The 25,213-nt window shown below is 36.1% G+C and overlaps 1 protein-coding gene and 1 pseudogene across 2 annotated transcripts in view; one reads left to right on the top strand and one right to left on the bottom strand.

Moving 5' to 3' along the window:
• Positions 1–25,213, bottom strand: part of STRN (striatin) — a 111,330-nt gene that overhangs the window by 53,718 nt on the left and 32,399 nt on the right. For both annotated transcript variants that reach the window (XM_060026828.1, XM_060026829.1), the window contains exons 2-4: positions 20,257–20,360; positions 13,048–13,121; positions 3,499–3,577 (exon numbers count right to left, since the gene is read on the bottom strand). In XM_060026828.1, coding sequence (XP_059882811.1) covers positions 3,499–3,577; positions 13,048–13,121; positions 20,257–20,360 — 257 coding nt within the window. The remainder of the gene's footprint in view (positions 1–3,498; positions 3,578–13,047; positions 13,122–20,256; positions 20,361–25,213) is intronic.
• LOC132435465 (annexin A2-like) lies at positions 4,008–5,062 on the top strand (annotated as a pseudogene).

Genomic DNA, 25,213 nt, shown 5'->3' with positions numbered 1-25,213 from the left:
CAAACCATCCGAAGAGACTACTACAAGCAACTCTATGCCAATAAAATGGACAACCTGGAAGAAATGGATAAATTCTTAGAAAGGTATAACCTTCCAAGACTGAACAGGAAGAAACAGAAAATATGAACAGACCAATCACAAGTAATAAAATTGAAACTATGATTAAAAATCTTCCAACAAACAAAAGTCCAGGACCAGATGGCTTCACAGGTGAATTCTATCAAACATTTAGAGAAGAGCTAACTCCCATCCTTCTCAATCTCTTCCAAAAAATTGCAGAGGAAGGAACACTCCCAAACTCATTCTACGAGGCCACCATCACCCTGATACCAAAACCAGACAAAGATACTACAAAAAAAGAAAATTACAGACCAATATCACTGATGAGTATAGATGCAAAAATCCTCAACAAAATACTAGCAAACAGAATCCAACAACACATTAAAAGGATCATACACGATGATCAAGCGGGATTTATCCCAGGGATGCAAGGATTCTTCAATATACGCACATCAATCAATGCGATACACCATATTAACAAATTGAAGAATAAAAACCATATGATCATCCCAATAGATGCAGAAAAAGCTCTTGACAAAATTCAACACCCATTTATGATAAAAACTCTCCAGAAAGTGGGCATAGAGGGAACCTACCTCAACATAATAAAGGCCATATATGACAAACCCACAGCAAACATTCGCAATGGTGAAAAACTGAAAGCATTTCCTCTAAGATCAGGAACAAGACAAGGATGTCCACTCTCGCCACTATTATTCAACATAGTCCTAACCATGGCAATCAGAGAATAAAAAGAAATAAAAGGAATCCAAATTGGAAAAGGAGAAGTAAAATTGTCACTGTTTGCAGATGACATGATACTATACATACAGAATCCTAAAGATGCCACCAGAAAACTACTAGAGCTAATCAATAAATTTGGTAAAGCTGCAGGATACAAAATTAATGCACAGAAATCTCTTGCATTCCTATACACTAACAACGAAATATCAGAAAGAGAAATTAAGGAAACAATCCCATTCACCACTGCAACAAAAAGAATAAAATAACTAGGAATAAACCTACCTAAGGAGACAAAAGACCTGTATGCAGAAAACTATAAGACACTGATGAAAGAAATCAAAGATGACACAAACAGATGGAGAGATATACCATGTTCTTGGATTGGAAGAATCAATATTGTGAAAATGACTATACTACCCAAAGCAATCTACAGAGTCAATGCAATCCCTATCAAACTACCAATGGCATTTTTTACAGAACTAGAACAAAAAATCTAACATTTGTATGGAGACACAAAAGACCTCAAATAGCCAAAGCAATCTTGAGGGAAAGAAATGGAGCTGGAGGAATCAGACTCCCTGACTTCAGACTACACTACAAAGCTACAGTAATCAAGACAGTATGGTACTGGCACAAAAACAGAAATATAGATCAATGGAACAGGATAGAAAGCCTAGAGATAAACCCACACACCTATGGTCAACTAATGTATGACAAAAGAGGCAAAGATATACAATGGAGAAAAGACAGTCTCTTCAATAAGTGGTACTGGTTAAACTGGACAGCTACATGTAAAAGAATGAAATTAGAACACTCCCTAACACCATACACAAACATCAACTCAAAATGGATTAAAGACCTAAATTTAAGACACAGCACTATAAAACCCCTACAGGAAAACACAGGAAGAATGTTCTTTGATATAAATCACAGCAAGATCTTCTTTGACCCACCTCCTAGAGTAATGGAAATAAAAACAAAAACAAGCAAATGGGACCTAATGAAACTTGAAAGCTTTTGCACAGCGAAGGAAACTATAAACAAGACGAAAAGACAACCCTCATAATGGGAGAAAATATTTGCTAACAAATCAACAAAGGATTAATCTCCAAAATATATAAACAGCCCATGCAGCTCAATATTAAACAAACAACCCATTCCAAAAATGGGCAGAAGACCTAAACAGACTTTTCTCCAAAGAAGACATACAGATGGCCAAGAGGCACATGAAAAGCTGCTCAACACCACTAATCATTAGAGAAATGCAAATCACAACTACAGTGAGGTATCACCTCACACTGGTCAGAATGGGCATCATCCGAAAATCTATAAACAGCAAATGCTGCTGAGGGTGTAGGAAAAAGGGAACCCTCTTGCACTGTTGGTGGGAATGTAAACTGATACAGCCACTATGGAGAAGAGTATGGAGATTCCTTAAAAAACTAAAAATAGAATCAGCAATCCCACTACTGGGCAGACACCCAGAGAAAACCATAATTCAAAAAGACACATGCACCCCAGTGTTCATTGCAGCACTATTTACAATAGCCAGGTCGTGGAAGCAACCTAAATGCCCACTGACAGACGAATAGTTAAAGAAGATCTGGTACATATATACAGTGGAATATTACTCAGCCATAAAAAGGAATGAAATTGAGTCATTTGTAGAGACGTTGATGGACCTAGAGGCTGTCATACAGAGTGAAGTAAGTCAGAAAGAGAAAAACAGATATCATATATTAACACATATATGTGGATTCTCAAAAAATGGTACAGATGAACCAGTTTGCAAGGCATAAATAGAGACACAGAGAGAACAAATGTACGGACACCAAGGGGGGGAAAGTGGCAGGGGAGGAATGAATTGGGAGATTGGGATTGACATATATACACTAATATGTATAAAACAGATAATAAGAACCTGCTGTATAAAAAATAAATAAAATAAAATTTAAAACATAAATAAATAGTAATGAAGTCTCATTTCCTTCTCACTTTGAGGAGATTAAAAATAGATGTAAGGAGACACTTTAATATTCTCTTCCCATCATCAAAAGAAATGGCTGGCATACAATCTGCTCTGGAAACCACAGGTTTAGACTATTCACAAGCAACCGCAAAAGTTTAAACCAGGTAGCAAATTTCATTTTAGTGAGGCACAAATCAAAATACCAATTTCAAATGTGATATGCAAGGGTCAGGCACTGAGCTGGTGAGTCTAGCCCACTGCCTGACATCTGAACCTCAACCTAGCTTTGATCCCTCTTTATACTCTCAAGTTCACATTTTATAGGAGAAACTATATGTCAGCATAAAATTTACAAACTTGGGAAATGCAAGAAGTTCTTCCACCTATTTAAAATAAAGTTTAAAAACATAACACAAAAATTACATGATTAGACTTATATTATATTAAAACATATGTATATTCATGTGTAAAAGGTACAAGGAAAAGAGTAACTTTAAGGGTATAGAATTCTTTAAACTAAATTTAAGCATATATAAATTAGAAGCTTTAAACTGTACACTTCCTGATAAAGCTAAAATTATGGAGAGAGAACTTATTCTTAATAATTCTTACTAATATTTAATGAAAAAATAAATTCCTCCATAGGGGAAAAAGTATTTAATATGAAAAAGGAACAGTAATTCAAAAAAGCTTTTTCACAGCAGATACTTTCATGAGATACTTACTGTCTGAGTAGTTGTCGACCTTGTTTCCACATTAACTGGCTGTTTTGTTGTGGCTGCACCTCTGTTTCATTACCTTCATCTGGAAAACATTAAATCATAAAAAAACTGACGTTTTATACATTAGAGGGTATCTCAATTCATTAAAAATGTCCAAAAAAAATTTATAAGATTAAGAACACTACACTGTAAGGTATGTTTTAGGACAATGGGAATTCTGTTTTTAAGTTTAATTTCCATAACAAAACTCTAATATAAATTCATTATTGCTACTAGATTTCCCTGAGAATTTCAGAACTAAAATAAAGACTTTCCCCCAATTTTTAGGTAAACTGAGAATCTTCCTTTAGGACAAATCAAGAGTCCTGAGTCAAGAGTCAAAAGTATTACGAAGCACCACATCAGAATTAGAACAAAATGCCCAGGAACGATGGTTCAAAAAAAAAAAAAAAAGCCGATCTGCTAAAGAGTAGATAGATAAGAAATAATCCTTGCTCTGCACCTGGCAACGCTCGCAGCGCACCATAGCCGGCCCAGCTTCTTTCAAAATGTCTACCGTTCATGAAATTCTCTACAAGCTCAGCTTGGAGGGTGATCACTCCACACCTCCAAGTGCATACGGGTCAGTCAAAGCGTACACCAACTTTGATGCTGAGCGGGATGCTCTGAACACTGAAATGGCCATCAAGACTAAGGGTGTGGATGAGGTCACCATCATCAACATTTTGACCTACCGCAGCAATGAACAGAGACAGGATATTGCCTTCGCCTACCAGAGAAGGACCAAACGGGAACTTGCAACAGCACTGAAGTCAGCCTTGTCCGGCCACCTGGAAACAGTGATTTTGGGCCTACTGAAAACACTTGCTCAGTATGACGCTTCCAAGCTGAAAGCCTCCATGAAGGGGCAGGGAATGATGAGGACTCCCTCAATGAGTTCCTCTGCTCAAGGACCAACCAGGAGCTGCAGGAAATCAACGGAGTCGACAAGGAAATGTACAAGACCAATCTGGAGAAGGATATCATTTCCGACACATCTGGTGACTTCCGCAAGCTGATGGTTGCCCTATTGAAGGGTCGAAGAGCAGAGGATGGCTCTGTCATTGATTATGAACTGACTGACCAAGATGCCCGGGATCTCTATGATGCTGGCAGAAGAGGAGAGGAACTGATGTTCCCAAGTGGATCAGCATCATGACCGAGCGGAGTGTGTACCACCTCCAGAAAGTATTTGAAAGGTATAAGAGCTACAGCCCTTATGACATGCTGGAGAGCATCAACAAGGAGGTCAAAGGAGACCTGGAAAATGCCTTCCTGAACCTAGTCCAGTGCATTCAGAACAAGCCCCTGTATTTTGCTGACAGACTGTACGACTCCATGAAGGGCAAGGGCACTCGTGATAAGGTCCTGATTAGAATCATGATCTACCACAGTGAAGTGGACATGTTGAAAATTAGATTTGAATTCAAGAAAAAGTATGGCAAGTCCCTGTACTACTACATTCAGCAAGACATCAAGGGCAACTAACCAGAAAGCGCTGCTGTACCTGTGTGGTGGGGATGACTGAAGCCCACAATGGCCCGAGGGTCCAGTACGGCTGCTCCGCACTCCTAGCTAACAGTTCTACACAGTCAGCTTGTGGCTAACAGCCCCCTTGTGCCCATCCCTGGGAGGATGACGTTAGCACTGCCCACCCCACCTGCTCCATCCTTAGTTTAGTTGCCTAAGCATTACGTGGCTTTCCGGTCTAGTCTCTCTTTACAGTCAAAGAAATGAACATTCCAAGGAGCTGGAAGTGAAATCTATGATGTGAAACACTTTGCCTTCTGAGTAATGTGTCATAAACATGAATAAACGGAATTTCTACTTTAGGAACAAGTAAAAAAAAAAAAAGAAAGAAATAATCCCAAGCCAAAGCTATTTCCTTCACTAGTTATTAAATGAAAACCTCAAGCATTCTTTTTTTAAGACGTTCTTTAGATGAAAACCTCCTAGGCCCTGTAAAGCTTCAATTCATCATTTGGTAGAAGCCGAATCTTTCAAAAAGATGATAAGGGACTTCCCTGGTGGCGCAGTGGTTAAGAATCCGCCTGCCAATGCAGGGGACATAGGTTCAAGCCCTGGTCTGGGAAGACCTCACATGCCACGGAGCAACTAAGCCCGTGTGCCACAACTACTGAGTCTGTGCCCTAGAGCCCGCAAGCCACAGCTACTGAGCCCGCGAGCCACAACTACTGAAGCCTGCGTGCCTAGAACCCGTGCTCCGCAACAAGAGAAGCCACGACAATGAGAAACCCACGCACCGAAACGAGCAGCCCCCGCTTGCCACAACTAGAGAAAGCCTGCGCACAGCAACAAAGACCCAATGCAGCCAAAAATAAAAAATAATAAATAAATAAATAAATAAGCCTAAATCCTTTCTACACCATCCTCAGATATACTCAACTGCCTTTGCCTACTTTGGTAGCTAGTGATGTTACCAAGGAGTGGTACATCCATTCAATGGAATACTACTCAACAAGAACAAAGAATGAACTACTGACACACAGCAACATATAAGAATCTCAAATGCATAATGCTAAACGGGAGACCCTAGATTCAAAAGACTACATTCTGTACGATTCTGGAATTGGTATGATTTTCTCAGAAAGGCAAAACTGTAGGAACAGAAAACATATTAGTGGTTGCCAGGGGATTAGAGTAGGGAAGGAGGGGTTAACTACAAAGGGTATTAGTAACAAGACTGTATGTGTTTATGAAAACACCAAAAAGGTGAATTTCACTGTATGTAAATTATGCCTTAATGAAAAATAAATTAAGCCAAATCAAATAAGAATGCATCCTCACCCTCTTTTAAAAAAGTGTATTCTTATACCGAGATAAAATCCGACTCCCTTGGTGATCATTTTGTAATATATTAAAATATCAAACCACTATGTTGTACACCTGAAACTAATATAATATTGCAAGTCAATTATACTTCAATGAGAGAAAAAGAAAAAGAAAGCAAGCACTCAATCTTGACTCAGTTAACCCAGCTATATGACAAAAACAGCAAGGCTATGACTGCTGCTTATTATATTATTCCACACTGGATCATGACTAGGCTCCAGATGATTGCAAGGAAGCAAACGAAACCTCATGGAAACATAACCAGTCACAACACTTACTAAGAATGAAGAGATTCAAAGACCTATAGAGCTTGAGGAGTCCTTATCTCCTTGGTAATGGATCTGAGGAAAACTGCTTACCTTAATTCTTTTATTAGATTAATGAATTAATGATCTAAGATTACGTCTGCAATCATAGATTTAACCACACAAACATAAAACAGGCTCTTTACTCAACTTTGCCAAAATCTATTTTCCACTGATTTAGAGAAATAATCAGTGGTATAGCCTTCTGTAAGAGCAACAAGTTTCAATGCCTGCAAAGTAATTATAAAGACAGAAATCCTGATTCTGGATAAATTTCTCTGAAGTAAATTTTCCTTTCTCTATTTAAAAAAAAAAAAATCTGACTCTCTGGGTCATATGTGAACTTGTATTTCCCCACACTTCCTTATCCAGGCTAAACACTTAGTTCTCTCAATGGTTAGTAAGTATTCCTCAACTATCAGATTCATTTTTACCTTATCAAGTTCAAAAAGTGACATTATACAAAAGTGAGGATTTTAAAGTGGGTAAGAACTGAATTTCTTGGTAATGTTAAAAATATCTGACTGACACTTCCAGTCAGGTTGGAGTAACAGGGACCCAATTTACCCTCTTGCTTGAAGCAACTATACATCAAAATGGTTAAGACATTGGACATCAGGCAACAGAGGGCAGCAATCCCTGAGAAAAGGGAACCAAACAGGTGAGCCTATGATTGTCCCAGCTTACTGCCTTGATAGAGTTTCCCGATCACAGCATAGGGAGGGAGAACAAAAATAATATCTGAAGAAACAGAGGCTGAAAAGTTCCAAATTTCATGAAAACTATAAACCCATAGATCCAAGAAACCCAACAAATCCCAAGCATAAGAAACACTGCGGTGTGGGGGGGAGGACGGGGCGGGGTGTGGAACTACAGCAAAGCACATCATAATAAGATTGCTTAAAACCAATAAGAGAGAGATACCTTAAAAGCAGCCAGAAAAAAAGGTCACTCATACAGAGGAATAAAGATAAGAATGACAGAAGATACCTCATCAGAAACAATGCAAGCAGCAAAATAAAGACTTTTTCAGACACACAAAAGCTCAAAGAATTCATTATCAGCAACCCGTATTACAAAATATGTTAAAGAAAGTCCTTAAGACAGAAGGAAAATGATACCAGAAAATATGGATGCACACAAAGGAATGATGAGCACTGGAAATATATGCTTTTTATGTTATTTAAATCTCTTTGAGAGAGAACTGTTGAAACAAAATTAATAATGTAGTGTATGGTTTATATATACACAGAGAAGTAAAATATATGAAAACAATTGCACAAAGACAGAAAGGAGAGATGGAAGTACACTGTTAGGAGGTTCTCATACTACACATGAAGTGCTATATTAGCACTTAAAGACAGAACTCTAATAACTTAAAAACATATATTATAAATCCTAAAGCAACCAATAAAATAAGAGTTGTAGCTAATAAGTCAGCAAAAGAGATAAAAAGAAATCATAAAAAATACTACATTAGGGGCTTCCCTGGTGGCACAGTGGTTAAGAATCCGCCTGCCAATGCAGGGGACACAGGTTCGAGCCCTGGTCCGGGAAGATCCCACAGGCCACGGAGCAACTAAGCCCGTGCACAACAACTACTGAAGCTAGTGCACCTAGAGCCCGTGCTCTGCAACAAGAGAAGCCACTGCAATGAGAAGCCCACACAATGCAACGAAGAGTAGCCCCGCTCACTGCAACTAGAGAAAGCCCGCACGTAGCAACGAAGACCCAACGCAGCCAAAAATAAATAAATAAAATAAATAAATTTTTGAAAATATATACTAGATTAATCCAAAAGAAATCAAAAAATGAGGAAAAGGGAGCAAAGAACATATTTAACAAATAGAAACCAAACAGCAAAGGTGACAGCTTTAAAGCTCACTGTATCAATAATCACATTAAATGTGAATGGTCTAAACATCTCAGTTAAAAGGCAGAATTTGTTACTCTGGATAAAGATATTCTATTTTTAATAAGTATCTGGCTTCTAATATTAAGTAGGAGAAACTGAAATATGAAAGATAAATAGATTTTAACGTAACTTAGGTTAATATTCTCCTGAAGTAGAAATGTAAAGGTTTGGAAGTGGAACAAAACAGAAAAAATGTCAGAGGGGAAACGAATTTTTTTTGAAAAACGTTTCAGAAAACATCTGGATTATCAGTTTCAGGAAAATATAGTAAATGGATAAAAGAATGAAGGAAAAATGCCTGCTTCTTTAATTTGGATACACCACCTTCTACCCTCTCCTAGTCACTGTCCTCGTCACTGTCACCTACAAATCCCTTGATAACGTTCTAAACCAGGCATCCTTCCTCTGTAACCAAACTTTTACATCATCTTGAGTGAAGTTAATATTCATGTGGGTGATCCACTTCAGCTTCTGCACAACCACCACCCTCTCTAACTGTCATGCCTTAGATACTGTCATTATGAAGAACTGTCACTGATGCAAACTCACTCTCTGAGCATATCCTTCAGGCTCAATACCCCTAATTCACCAGGCACTTTGATTTCGGTGGGACCTTAGATCAGGGGTGATCAAATTTTGGCCTGCAGGTCAAATCCAGCCTGCCACACTTATCCATTTATGTGTTGTGGCTGCTTTCATGTCATGATGGCAGAGTTGAGTAGTTTCAACAGAGAACACATGGCCTACAAAGCCCAAATATTACTATCTGGCCCTTTACAAAAGAGTTTGCTGACCTGCTCTAGACTGTTGCCTATCCCCTTACTTTGATCCATTAGCCTCCCTCTGCCTTCACTTTCTTTCCTCTCTAGTTTTGGTTCAGTGTCTATCAATTCAACCATTCTTTTGACAATGTCTTCATGTCCTCTTGTCTCTCCATGAATTCAACTGTTAACTATTTTCATTCTATTATCTTTTACCTAGGCTGCCAATTGTGCAGACCAGCAGCACTTCTACATAAACTTACGTTTACACACCTCAATCGGATGCTCAGCTTTTCTCAATCTTACTATTTCTTAGTAAATTTGTTCTCTTGTTCATTATTATTTTAAACCTTCTCCACTTTTCTTAAACCTCTGATGTATTCTTAGCGATAATCCAGACTCATACATAAAGCTATCATATTAAATACCCACCACCAGACCGAAACCCAAATCTACACACCTATCACCTAACTTCCTATATTCTCTCTTGGTAACAGTAAAAGACATGCTCCTCCTGCCATTCTCCAGCTATGCTCAGAATCCAATCCCTATCACTTCTTCAGATACCTTCATATCGTATCTCTGCTCTCTCCTTTTTATTTGCTCCTCCTCTAAGAAACATGTCACACACACACACATACACAAACACACATTCTCTCTCTCTCCTCCTTGACCCCATGGGTCCTTTCAGCTATTTCCCCCTAATCCCTCACCTTCAACTCCACAATCTAGGCTTCCTTAAAGCTTACTACACTTAGTCTTCACTTTCTACGCACAGTCTTCGTTTCTGCCCTCAACTCTCTCCTAAGACTGCTCACAATAAAGTTCCCAGTGACCTGTGTGTCACTAAATCCTAGAGATACTCTTCAGACCCCTGGGCATTAATCGGTAGCGCTGAAGGATCCTTCCTTCTGGAAACCCTCTCTTCTCTTTATCTCCATGCTCCTGATTTTCCTCCTACCATTAAAATAATACTCATCAGTTTCCTTTTCAGGTTTCTATTCTTCTAACAGTTTTTTAAATGTTGCCATTCCTCAGGGCTCCATTTTAGACCCTCTTCTTACTCTGCATAAGGTCCCTGGCTGAGCTCTTCCACCTCAGTGGCAATGAGTGTCATTAGTACTAGATGCTATATGCTCTCAAATCTACATATTAAACCCATGTCTCTGGCTTGAGCTCCACACTCACATGCTCAGCTGTCTACTAGCCATTTCTGCTTGATGGCCTAACAAGTAAATCCAAAAGTGAACCCACCATCTTCCAAATGTACGTCTGGTCTAATTTTTTAAACTAGAAGTGTGGGAGTCATCCTTGATTCTCCCCTTTTTAAATCCCCTACATCTAAACAAGAACTAATTTCCTGCAGATTTTACTTCCTAAATATTTCCTGAACACACCCACTTCTCTTCAACTACACTGTTAGTACCCTTGTCAAGGTAACCTTCCTCATTTACCCAGGTGGCTGCAAAGTCCTCTAACCCATCTCCCCATCTTCAGTTTTACTCCTCTCTAACCCACCTTCCACACTGCTGTCAGCATGATCTAAGAGCAAGCAAATCTGATCACAAGAGCCCTGATTAAGACCCTTCAAAAGCCTTCTCGTAACTTTTAGTTAATCTGCCCTCCTGGTTAACTCTCTAGCTGCATCTAGAAACACTCTTTCCCTCTCCCCCTCTACTAATTATTTTGTTTCTCAAATGTGGCAAATTCTTCCCTCAGAAACTTTACCGCTAATGCTCTGCCTTTCTTCTACCTCTCATTCAACAAATATTTAGTCAGTCCTCTTTCCCTGGTTAATTCTTACTTGTCTTTCAAATGTCAACTTCAAATATCACTTCCTGCAAGAAGGCTTCCTTGATCACTTACAACTAGATTTGGTTCTCCTGCTACTGTACTCCATAACACCTATTACTTCTCCATATAATTTTATTGTAATCACTTTTTTCTTTTATCTTCCCTGTAAAAATCCAACAGGGTACTATATTTTTATTCACAGAATTTGATTCTGGCTCTGACACAAGCATTACATATTTCATATTTAAAAGCTGAACAGCAGTCTGAAAGATGGACAGATGGAATGATACTAGGTATTACATACTAAGAAAATAAACCTAGAAGTTAGGAATTATTTCCAGAATTTTCCCCAGTTTACAGATAAGGAATGGAGCAACCTCAGAGAGACTAAGTAATATCACAGGTATTTAAAGTGTTAGGACAGAGTCAAACTTACGTGTATCCAATTTCAAAGCCCAAACTTTTTCTACTGAGCCACATTCTTTACTTACAAGCATTTTGTATATACTGCAACTAGGCCTTTATACTCCTAAATCTATATCTAAACTTAGGAAACAAACATGTTTATGTAAAAGTAGTGATTAAAATCACTCCTTTGATTCAGACAATGTACTGTTAGGATAGTCTTCAACAAATAGCCTAGATTTAAAAACAAGAAAAAAAATTTTTTTAATCTAAGTGCATCTCAAGTTAAAAGAAAAGATGCCAAAGTAAAAGAACAATGAAAAAAAACAAAGAAAAAAATGTCAGTGATCAATTGGTATTGCTCTAAACATCAAGGATTCAATATTCAGAGGTGGAAACGTGTTAATTACACTACTACACTGAATTGAACTATAAAATTGGCAGCACATTCAGAATAATTTTCTTCTTTCATACACTGTCAAACACAGAAACAGTGTGGAAAAATGGGGAGAATTTGAATTTTGGAGTCAGTGGACCTGGGTTCAGATCCATGTTCCTATTACTTAAGAGTTGTGTGACCTTGGGCAAGTTTCTCCACTTCTCTCAGTTAAAATTTCATGCAGGTAAAATGAAAATAATATTATTTTTATTGAATAACGATATTAAGAATTAAAGTTAACATACATAAAGCCCACAGAAACCAAGGAAGGTATTTCAGTATGTGATAGTTATATCAGACATTTGATCCAGGAATTTAACCTGACATCATGTCAAAAACACACTCTTCTGAAACATGGTGATAACTTTTCAACAATTTTTCTTACTTTTTCCTAACACCTACTAATAAGTCAATTATATTCCTTAATATCTTTACAAGTACTATTTTTGTATTGTTTGATGGGGTGACGAGGAATATAAGAGAAGGAAAAAGAAGAAATAGCACAAAAAGATAACAACTGTTTCAGCAGTTAAAAGATGTTCTGGTTACAGAACATCCTGTGGGTTAAGTCCAAACAATTTTGCACCTGAAATTGAGGGATCAGACTTAAAGGATGAGTAATTCTCTTGTACTTAAAGAAGAAATCTCCTACCTCCATAGTTTCTACCCTTTCTCTCAGGATTTCAAGGGCATGATGTACTTTGTATTACACATCTCAAAGTTCTCATTAATACTGGAGGGACCCAGCAACACACAGTTATGTTGGTGCATGTTACCCCATGAATTCTGATCCTTCAAGTAAGTGTAGAACATAAGCAGAAAGTGGGGAGCTAAAAGAATGGGGAAGAGGGAAACAGAAGGAAGGTGGTAGAAAATGATCAAATGACACTTAGTGATTAGTGCCCAAAGATAAGTAGGTCAGAAAAAATAACTAATATGCAAATAATTAGAAATTAACTTGCAGTTATAAATACTGTTGCTACAAAATACTAGATATTAACTTCTTTTTAATCATTTAAACTTCCTTTAAAATTAGCTTACCAGAGTCATAGCTTGGAGGCTTCATATCTCCCTGATTCAATTCTGTTCCGTATTTCAACTTGTGGTATTTAGCTCTACCAAAGAAATGAGAAAATACAAACCATCTTAAAACATATTTAAATGAACTTTAAGATATGTAACAGGAGTAGTCATCAGTATGCAGTAGTCCTGACTAACTTTCAACAGTTCAAAGACTTCCACAGTGTCAAAGTCCTAATACAAAAGCACTTGCCATTATTATTTTGTTGCTGTTATACCATCAAGTCCTGTTATAATAAATAAAGGAATAACACTGAGAATCATAAATCTTGTTTCTACAGTTACAAATGAACCAGATAACATTCTAGTTTCTGCAGTATTCAAATTTTCTTGATGACTGCCAGAGTACAATTCTATCAAAAGCAGTAAATAAGTTTGGATTGTGAAATAAACTTGAGAAAGACTAATCATTCTCAAAATTGAGTTTCGTTGTTTTTTTTTGTAGAAAGGTCATTCATAATACTTTGCATTGTCTGGCAACTATGCTTTGCCAAGTATGCATTAGAGTGAACAATCCAAAGGAGGGAGGGGGAACCAGCCTAAATCATCAATGTTGAATAAGACATTCTAGTAGGAATAAATATATTTTTTAGTAGCCAAGGTATCTTTTACCTTTTCAGGAAGAACTGTGAACAGGAATACCTTCTTTTAAAAGCTAACTAGATGTTATTATCTCTGGTTTATCTAATTTAACCATCCCAGATTTAATCATCCAAGACCAAAAAAATAATCTAGGTAAGGAAAAAAATTTAAAGGTTAACTAAAAATGGCCATACTTAATGTATTTGTATATTTTGACTTGTTTGCTTCCCCAAAATATTGAGACTATTACAATAAATATTCAATGTAATAAGACTGGGATAATAACAACAATAATAATTTGAAAAACCAAAGTAATAAAGTAATAAAGAAGGAATAAAAGGGTAACCAAATAGCCAAAATTTGAAAGTTATTTTTTTCTTTATAGAAGACTGAGCACTTACTTTAAAGTTTTTATATTTCAAGAAAAGTATAAAGAAAATGAAAATTATTTGCTTGAATGTGTAAAATACTGGAATTCTTCATATTACTTTGCAATAATTATTTTGCAGTTACAACACACAAAAAATCAACATTTTGTACAGAGGGGAATCCTAAAACCTCTGAAAGTTACAGATAGCTGATGTTCTATTTCTTAAAGTAGGTGGTAGGTACATGAATATTTTTTGTATTAGTCTTTATATGTTTTGCATATATATGAAATGTTTTGTAATAGTATGTACCCATTAAAAAGAAAAAAGAATCTTTGTGTGCAAATATGGGATTGATCTTTAAGCTTAAGTAAAAAAACAAGGTACAAGATACTCTGTGTGTGTGTGTGTGTGCGCGCGTGTACACCTCTGTGTGTTTTTTATATGTGTTATGGTTTTTAAGTATAACTGTCAATCTTCAGATTTTTTTATAAACACACTTCATCTACCATAAGACAAACTAACAATACCTCCTATAAGGCAAAATAGCAATTGAAAGTAACTGGCCTGAGGACAGAATAAAAGCAGCGATAAAGTTTTATGGAGTTAACTTATGTATTTTTGTTTTACATATATATACATACTTATTTATATATATACACACACACATATATATATACACACATAGATATATGAGGAAAACATTTTCAAACACAAAATACTGCACTATAGTGCATTCTAGTGGTCTTAGGAAAAACTACAACAGAGCTTACAGAAAAGGGAATAGAAAACATTCTATAGTAATTACACACTATGAACTAACATTTCATAAAAAATTAGATAAAGACAAAATAAGTAAAGAACTGCTGTGTTTGCTACAAGCTGTACTCCCATGAATCAGGGTCTCCCTAGTGAATTGTTAAGTTCACTGAAAAATAATTTACTCACAGAACTCAATTTAGTAACATTCCTTTTGAAGTCAGTATGCTAAAATACCTTCCCACTCATATTGCTTCCCATTGTTTTAACGCTTCATCTCACTGTTAGCAATACCCTTGTTCCCTAAGCTTTTTCTGTCTAAATCTGACTGACTGCAAGTTAAATAGCAGATCTCATGCCTAAGAACTCTACATTTGATACATAGCTAGGCCTCCCAACTGGTCTTTACTGGATAAAACAGCATAAAATTACATAATTATAATATATTAAAGAAGTCCCATTATAGCTTTGTTTCAAAGTCAATTATTATATATAATATGCCTGGAATATAACACAGCATTCCAATCACACTTTAAACGTTGATACTTAAAAATAATTTGATTAGAAATTGAGTTATTTGTAGTGAGATGGATGGACCTAGAGTCTGTCATACAGAGTGAAGTCAGAAAGAGAAAAACAAATACCATATGCTAACACATATATATGGAATCTAAAAAAAAGGTTACGAAGAATCTAGGGGCAGGACAGGAATAAAGATGCAGATGTAGAGAATGGACTTGAAGACACCGGGAGGGGGAAGGGTAAGCTGGGACAAAGTGAGAGAGTGGCATGGACTTATATATACTACCAAATGTAAAATAGATAGCTAGTGGGAAGCAGCTGCATAGCACAGGGAGATCAGCTCGGTGCTTTGTGACCACCTAAAGGTGTGGCATAGGGAGGCTGGGAGGGAGACACAAGAGGGAAGAGATATGGGGATATATGTATATGTATAGCTGATTCACTTTGTTATAAAGCAGAAATTAACACACCACTGTAAAGCAATTATACTCCAATAAAGATGTAAAATATAATAATTTGATAAAATCCAACGAACTGTTATTGAATTCTTATGACATGCTAGGCACTGTACTGGCTGGTGGGAATAATGTGCAGCTTGTAGTCAGTTAAGGATAAAGGCAAGGAGATAAAGAGGAGACAGAAATGTAAATATATAACTCTAGCACATGGTGGATAAGAGCTATGAGTTATATCAAATGTTATACGAATTTAGATAAGGGATTATCTAATTCTGTCAAAGGTCCTGACAGTAGTCAAGGATAGCTACGAAAAAGAAGGAAACACATGAGATTTTAGCTAAACCTCAAAACCTATAGTTCCACAATCAGACAAATGGACTGATGAAGAGGGTATTTTGGTCAGAAGGAATATCTTAAAAGTGGAAAAAAATACACAGTGGTGTGTGTGTTTGTATAGGACTAGAAAGGAGCCTGGATGTAGAATCTTTTACTAAGAAGAACTCTGAAATTAGCTAGATATTTTTAAGCAGGGATATAACATCTGTGTTTAGAAAACGAATTCCACGGACATGGAAAATTAATCAGAATGAGAAAATGTATTAGAGGCAAGGAGGACAGTTGGGTTTTTACAGAGACCCAGTGCAGCCAAAAATATAAAAAAATAAAGAAAAAATTTGAAAAATCAATAGCATAAAAAAAATCCACTGCTAGGTGTGTAATCCTTCTTTAATGTTAAATATTCAGTTTTACTTAACTTTGGATCTTTTTAAGTGGGACGACTTAGAAAATCTGTAATACAGCAATTCAAAACCATGATCCTTACTTAGGTTTTTACAAGTTAAATGACAAGATGTCTGGAATTTGCTCTAAAATAGATTGAGATGAAGCAAGATTGACAAAAATGTTAACTGTTGAGGCTTGGAGGTGTATATAAAAGATATTAGTCTCTGTACACCTATGCTTCAAATTTTCCTCAGTTAAAAAAAATTTTTTTTAATTGGCTTCACGTGTCAGAAAAAATAACTTCAGAATCAAAAGAACTGAAATGTTCCAATTTTTAAAAAATTCCTTTGCATTAATTAAAAATAATTTCACAGTGAAAAGGACTCAAATGTTTAAGAGCTCTAATCCACAGAATTTTTTTTTATTCCTTAATTTATCACATTTCAGTGGTGCCATTACATCAGGAATAATCTCAAATCATTCCAGGGACTTCCAAAGATACAAAATCAGGGACACTTTTCCAGGAGAATCCCTTTAAGTTAAAAAGCAAAAAACAATCTTCCCTAGACCCAGCCACTATCTCTCTTTATCTTTTCTGTTCCCCAAAGTCAAACTACTTGAAAAAATAAACAACTCAAAAAAATAAACAACTCTATCTGTCTCCTCTGTATCTACCCTTCTCACCTCTCAGTCCCCTGTGATCTGGTTTATGTTCCTGCTACCTCACTGAAGTTTTCTGGCAAGGATACCAACAAGCGCCTAACTGGCAAATCCAGGACTATTTTCAGTATACAACTTACTTGCGATTTGTTTGGCGTCTGCAATTGTCAAACTTCCACCTGCTTTAGCTTGCTTCCAATATACTGCTCTCTCCTTCCTTCTCTACCATTCTTTTGTTGGCTCTTCTTCCTCTGTCTTTTCCTCAAACATTTCCATTTCCTGTGGCTCCTGCTAGTAATCTCTTCTTGTCCCACAATACCTGTTCTGTTTGTTTCAGAGTTCTTATAATTTTACCCACAATACTGATGATTCCCAACTACACATCTCTAGTCATGAGTCCCCCTGCCATAGTGGCTTTTCAACCCTAATTCTTTATCTTTAATTCACTTGATACGTTTCAAACTTCTCATTCAAGCCAGAAACCTGGGACTCATTCTTGAATTATCTTTCTTCCTCATCCCCTATACCAAATCAACTCCAAATCTTATGCATTTTTTTTTTTTCTATTTAAAATGTTTCATAGGGAATTCCCTGGAGGTCCAGTGGTTAGGATTCCAGGCTTTCACTGCCAGGGGCACGATCCCTGATTGGGGAACTAAGATCCTGCAAGCCACAAGGTGAGGCCAAAAAATAAAAATAAAAACTAAAATGTTTCATAGTGGCTAACTCCTCTATTCTAGCAGCTACTACGTTATCATTTCTCATCCTAAACTATTACAATCTTCCTGCCTCTATTAACAGATCTTTTCAGTCTATCCCCTAAATTGAGGTCAGGGTGATCTTTATAAAATCTATTTTAGACTATTCCATGCTTAAACCTTTCAACTGCAAGACAACTAAATGCAATATGTATTCCTAGATTGGATCCTGGACCAGGAAAAAAAATACTACAAAGATCATTATTAGGACATTTGGTAGAAAAAAATGCTATGAAGATCATCAGCGGAACATATGAATATGGGCTATATTACATAATAGAACTATATTGACATTAAATTTCCTTAATTTGATAATGAGCTGTAATTATTTAAGGGAATGTCCTTGCTTTTAGAAGATGGTCCCTTAAGTACTTAAGGGCAAAGGGGTATAAGTCTGCAAAGAAGTAGCAAATGATTCAGGGAAAAAAGACAATGAGTATATAGAGAGAACATGATACAAGTAAATACAGCAAAACGTTGTCAACTGGGAATCTGGGTGAAGGGTATATAGCTCCTGCAACTTCTGTTTGTTTGAGATTATTTTAGGAGAAAATGTTTTTTAAAACTTGCAGTGTAAGATAAAAGTTTGAACTCCTTAGTTAGGCTCTCCATGATCTGGTTCTTGCCCATCGCTACCATTATTGCTTATAAATCACAATTAACACCTTACCCTCCATACACAGTAATCACAAATTTCTGAACACACCAAAATGCTTTGTTCCACGTCAAACGTATCTTCTCTACTGCTTGAACCTTGCCCATCTGGCAAACACCTTATTTTTTATGATGCTGTTCAAGTCTCACCCCTGCTAATCACACCCTTCTTTCTGCTTTCACTGCCTCCAGATCCAAACAACCACTCCCTTCTCTGTGACCCCACTGTACCCTGTGCTGACTTCTCCCACAACACCTAACTTACTGCACTGTATTTCTGTGGTTTCCAAGTCTGTTTCCCACTACTCTAGGCCCTGAAGGGACAAGGTTTGTGACTTGTTTCTTCTCAATTCCAGCACAGTACTTAAGTTGGATGGATAGATCAATGAATATGTTAATGAGAATGCGTGCACACACGCACACACATACACACATACATATACACCGTATCCTTGGTTAGTTTAATATTTTAATTTTTCTGACTTACAAGATAGTATAATGTACCGGTAAAGAGTACAAGCTTCAGAATCAGACAGACTGGAGGGATCTGAATCACAGCTCTACTGTAACTCTGCAACTCTACGTAAATTACTTAGTTTTTAAGCCTCAGGGGCTGGTACATAGTAGTTAATAGTTGCCATTATTAATGTTATTACACTCTCTCTTTGATTATGCCTATCATTTAGATTGTTTAAAATCTCAAATATTCCCAAATTACACACTTAAAAGTTTTTTTTCCCCACCATCTCCCCAATACAGCTTTCAATCAACCTCTCAAGGAATGAAAAGAATCACCAATTTTTCACTAAGAGGTCAAGCTGTTTTCAACCTCTTGTATCATTTAAAGATCCCACGTGAAGGTAAACACAACTTCTAATAAAGTTTTATCTATTTCTTGATACCCATAAGTAGCATCTTCTAAATGGTAGAAGATGCTTCGAAAAACTGAAAAGGGCATGTGATCAAAAACAAAGCAAAATAGAGAATTTCAATATCACCTAACAAGTACTCAATAATCTAAAATAAAGAACTGTCTTATACTGCTGACAAAAAATTCCAAAGACCATCCACTAAAGCAAACAAACTTAATTCATATAAAAACTTCCAAAATTCTCATCCATGACCTATTGTCCTTTACTTGTGAACCAAGTTTAGTTCTTGAATATCTTAGACACTAGCAGAATAGAAAGGTAAGATTCACTTCTGGAGAGATATGAATAGTTGATAGCAAAGGATCAAAATACCAAAAATGTCTATAAAAGGATTCTCAACACAGTCTGCCAGAGTAGGTTTCTTCCACAGAAAATACACCAAACTGAATAATACTAGATGATAAGGAAAAGGGAGTAAGTATTATAGAAATTTCCTTTACAACTCAAAAACTATTTCAATTCTATAAAGAAATAGATATCAACAGTTCAGGAAGTACACACATTCCTTTAGAAAGGACAGCGTGGGGGAAAAATGTTGCTAAAATCTTAAAAATCATATAAATCAGTTTTTTGGTCATTATTACTAAACATTCATTAACAAATTAACATATTACAACCATTTCTAAATGTTTATTACAAATACTACTTCCTGAATTAAAAAGCAGAACACATTACAATGTGGATTTGTTGTAGGAATAACAGAAAAATCACTCCAATATTTAAGAGAACACTACCTTCCATGTCACTGAATTACCTTTCCTGTTTAAGAGCATACTCCAGCATCTTGATTCTCCTCACAAGATCCTTCTTCAAATTTTCTTGACCTTTCCTTTCCCCCTGAAGGAAGGCAATCTGAGCCTGAGTAAGGAAAAGAAAGACAAAACTCAGTTTAGACGAAATAAACTTTTTCAAACTCAGCTGAAGAAAGAAACTTTGGAAGATAAAACAATTAGATGTAAAAACATTTCTTTTTACAGATCTGTCACAACGTATACAGAAGGGCACTGACTGCAAGCAGGGGAAATGCTTAACTTATTTTTTAAAAAAAAGGACATCTATATAAATGTCACTTCAGACTAGGGATGTTACAACACGTAGTCCATATCCTCTAAGAGTCTATAATTTAAAACAACCAATATAAGTGCAGACATATGCAAAATACAGCACAGTTTGCTCAAGTGTTTGTCTTTTAAGGCACTTAGGGGGATTCTTCTTTATAAAAAGTGAAGATGGAGAACTACCATATGACCCACTATTCCACTTTTAGGCATTTATCTGAAGAACATGAAAACACTAGTTCAAAACACTAACATGCACCCCCATGTTCACTGCAGCATTATTTATAATAGCCAAGATATGGAAACTACCTCAGTGTCCATCGATGGATGAATGGATAATGAAGATGTGATGTGCACACACACACACACACACACACACACACACACACACACACACACACCCTGGAATACTACTCAGCCATAAAAAACGAAATCCTGTCATTTGCAGGATTTCAACAACATAGATGGACCTCAAGCATATTATGCTAAGCAAAATAAGTCAGACAGAGAAAGACAAATACTGTATGAGTTCACTCATATGTGGAATCTTAAAAAAAATAAAGATGAACAAACAAAACCAAAAAAAATTCATAGATACAAAGAAGAGATTAATGGTTACCAGAGGGGAAAAGGGCTGGGGGGGCAGGCAACATGGGTCTTAGGCGTCAATTGTATGATGATGGATGGTAACTGGACTTGTGGCAGTGGTCATTTTGTGGTTTATACAGATGTTGAACTATAGTGCTGTACACCTGAAACTTACATAATTTTTTTTTAAAGGGTGAAGATCGGGAAAGGGGGTAAAGTAGAATCATGAGTTCTTATAATAAGCCTTGTAAAGTAAGAGTTCTCTGAGTTTCACCATCTACTTAAATTTTTGATGGACTCCTTGTCTTGAGAGACTTTATCCTGGACCTCCCCTTCAAATAAGAAATAGCTGTCTTTTCTCAATCCCCACCTTTCACCCCATCCCCATTTAGATTTGATATGCAGGGGGAAAGAAAGTGAAAGCTGGGAAAAGGAAAATCAGAGAAAATGGCCCTCCATAGGTTCCTGGCCCCTCCCAAACATGAGAAAAAGAAAAAAAGAAAAAACCTACATTTTAACATGAAACAAACTGTAAAACTCTAGTCTTCAGTTAGACAAAGGGGATAGGAAAGAGCAGCTCTCCATAATAATTAAAAAGACATTTAGAATTGAAATAATACTTTCCACTTAAGGAATTAAAACTATGTTGCAAATACTAACTTGTTAAAGAAACCCATAACACCACTAGGAGTGTGAGAGGAGATCTACTAAGGGCCCTCAAAAATAGCTATCAGTTTCACTATTCTCACATTCTTTCCCCTCTCATTTCTATTATATTAACTCAGATAACGTTATTTATATTTCCACAGTGCTTTCCATTTAAGTAAGCAAAAATTTACATTTAATGATGATCTTACCACATCCCTAAGGAACTGTGGATTATCCAACGAAGGTTTAGTGAATGAACCATTAAACTTACTTCTATTTGGTTTAAATGACACTCATTTCTTTTTTTTTCAGTACCATAATAAACACAAAATCCAACTCACCGAGCTTCTTATAACTTTCAGAATGTAGGTACTGTCATGTTTTTGTTCTCATTTCAATGAGCTCTTAAAATTTATATTGCAATTATAAGAAGGATTATTTTTATCTTATTGAAATATTTAAAAACAGGCTAAAGATAGTTCAGTTGTATACACAGAGGAAAGGGCATCAAATATCTACAATATCTGTATTTAATGATCATATAACCTTTTAAAATTGTATGTTCTACAATGAGATCATTATTTTATATAAGCAGAATTAATAATACATGCATTAAAAGCTGACAAAAATGAATGTCCTGTCAAAAGGATATAACAGCCCACCTTGTTTGGTCAAACAATGTTTTGGCCTAGAAGACAGGCTTCAAAATGGCTTTAATAAAAACAGTAATTTAATCAGTATAATCATATAACCAAAGTAATAATAAAATTATCAATTTCTTCCTTTCTATACCCTTTGACGAGCTTTCTATTTCTGCCACCATCATTGGTCCTGGGTGATTCTGACACTTCAGCATATAATACTCAAAAGTCTTTACTGCAACTCATTCCCCAGCCTACCAACTACTCCTTATACTTCCAGGACACTTGCTTTCCCATCCTCCTATCAATTCACACACTGGACTACTTAACTATTTTTTTTTTTTTTTTTTTTTTTACTTAACTATTTAATAAAAAATAAAAGACCCAGAATTGTTGGAGAGAGAAATTACAAAGAAGATGGAGGTGCCTAGAAAAGACAAACAGAAAGGAATAATAGAAATATCTGTGATATTCCTTGGTGATCAAAGGATATCTCTGTGACATTTCTGCCACAGATGCATAACGTGAAATCAATCATATGGAAACATCAGGCAAACTAAAATTATGGGGCATTTTACATTAACTTTCTTGTCATCTTCAAAAGCAACAGGTCACAAAAGTCAAGGAAAGACTGTTTCAGATTGAAGGAGACTAAAAAGACATGAAAGGGCTTCCCTGGTGGTGCAGTGGTTGAGAGTCCGCCTGCCGATGCAGGGGACGCGGGTTCGTGCCCCGGTCCGGGAAGATCCCACATGCCGCGGAGCGGCTGGGCCCGTGAGCCATGGCTGCTGAGCCTGCGTTCCGCAACGGGAGAGGCCACAACAGTGAGAGGCCCGCGTACCGCAAAAACAAAAAAAATACAAAAAAAAAAGGACATGAAAACCAAATGTAATGCATGATTCTGGACTAGATTTGGCTATAAAAGGATATTATTGGGACAAATGGCAAAATATGAATGGGTCTGAGGACTAGATGGTAGTAATACATCAGTGCTAATTTCCTGATTTTGAGGACTGCATGTGGTTACATAGGATAGTACTTGTCTATAGGAGACAAACACTAAAGTATTTGGTGGGTGGCAATGGGCCATCAGGTTGTCTGGCACCTTGCCCTCAAATGGTTCAGAAAAAAAAAATTCTTTGTATTGCCCTTGCAACTTATCTGTCAATATAAGATTTTAGTTTTTGAAAAAAATCACTACTCCAGCTTCCTTAATAAGATAAGATACAAACAATTCAATTCAAAGCCAGTATCATGTGTAATAGAGACACCCGAGTAGTAATGACAATAGGAACAAAATAAGGATGTCCACTTCTTACCACAAATATTTAACGATGCTCTGGAGGTGGTGGCCAATGTCATTAGTCCAGAAAGAATTAAGTTTGGAAAAAATGAAAACACTAATTCAAAAAGATGCATGCCACCCTAATGTTCATAGCAACACTGTTCACAACAGTCAAGACGTGGAAGGAACCGAACTGCCCATCAACAAATAAATGGATAAAGAAGATGTGGTGTATATATATATATATATATATATATATATATAGAGAGAGAGAGAGAGAGAGAGAGAGAGAGAGAGAGAGAGAGAGAGAGAGAGAGAGAGAGAGAGAGAAAGAGAGTAATATTCCATATATACACATACAATGGAATACTACTCAGCCATAAGAAAGAACAACATTCTGCCATTTGCAGCAATATGGATGGACCTGGAAAATATTATGCTTAGGAAAATAAGTCAGACAGAGAAAGACAAATACTGTATGATATCACTTATATGTGAAATCTAAAAATAATACAAATGAATATATATGCAAAACAGAAACAGACTCACAGATATAGAAAACAAACTTGCGGTTACCAAAGCGGAGAGAGAAGTGGAGAGGGACAGATTAGGGGACTGGGATTAACAGATACAAACTATGTATAAAACAGATAAGCAACAAGAATATATTGTATAGCACAAGGAATTATAGCCATTATCTTGTAATAACTTATATGGAGTATAATCTGTAAAAATACTGGATCACTAGGCTGTGCACCTAAAAATAATATAATACTGTAAATCAACTATACTTCAATTAAGAAAAAAAGAAAGAAGTTTATAAATAAAAAAGAGAAAATAAAATCATATTATTTGCAAATGATAGGACCGGATATTTGGACAATCCAAGAAAATATAGACTATAAATTATTACAAAAATAGAGGAATTTTAGTAAAGTAACTGCATATAAAAATAATAAATCAAAACCCATGGCTTATATAAAAACTAGTTACATGATATAATGAAAGAAAACAATCCCATTTATAATAACAAAAATGATAAGATAATTAGAATAAACCTTACAAGAAAAAAATAAGAGCTATACAAAGAATATTTTAAATGCTACTAAAGAGCACAAAAAATGACTTGAACAAATGAGAAGCAAAACCATGTTCTTAAACAAGAAGATTCTGCATTACAATGATTTTATTTCTCCCTAAATTACTCTTTTAAAATTATGCAAGCCCAATTAAAATACCAATACAATGTTTTTAAAAAACATACATAAAAAAAAATCATACATGATGAGTCTAAAGTATATATGGAAAAATAAACAAGAATAAAAAAATTATTTTAAAGCTCTAAAATATTTTAAAACATTATGATTTATAGTCACCTAAAAAGTGGTACTGATGCACAAACAGACCTATCTATAGCACAGACAATCCAAAAACAAACCCAAATACATACAGGAATTTAGTATAAACTAAGGGTGACACTGCACATCATTG

This window comes from Delphinus delphis, chromosome 12 (genome assembly GCF_949987515.2).
Source record: "Delphinus delphis chromosome 12, mDelDel1.2, whole genome shotgun sequence".
Lineage (NCBI taxonomy): Eukaryota > Metazoa > Chordata > Mammalia > Artiodactyla > Delphinidae > Delphinus > Delphinus delphis.
This window is presented reverse-complemented; position numbering and strand designations above follow the sequence as displayed.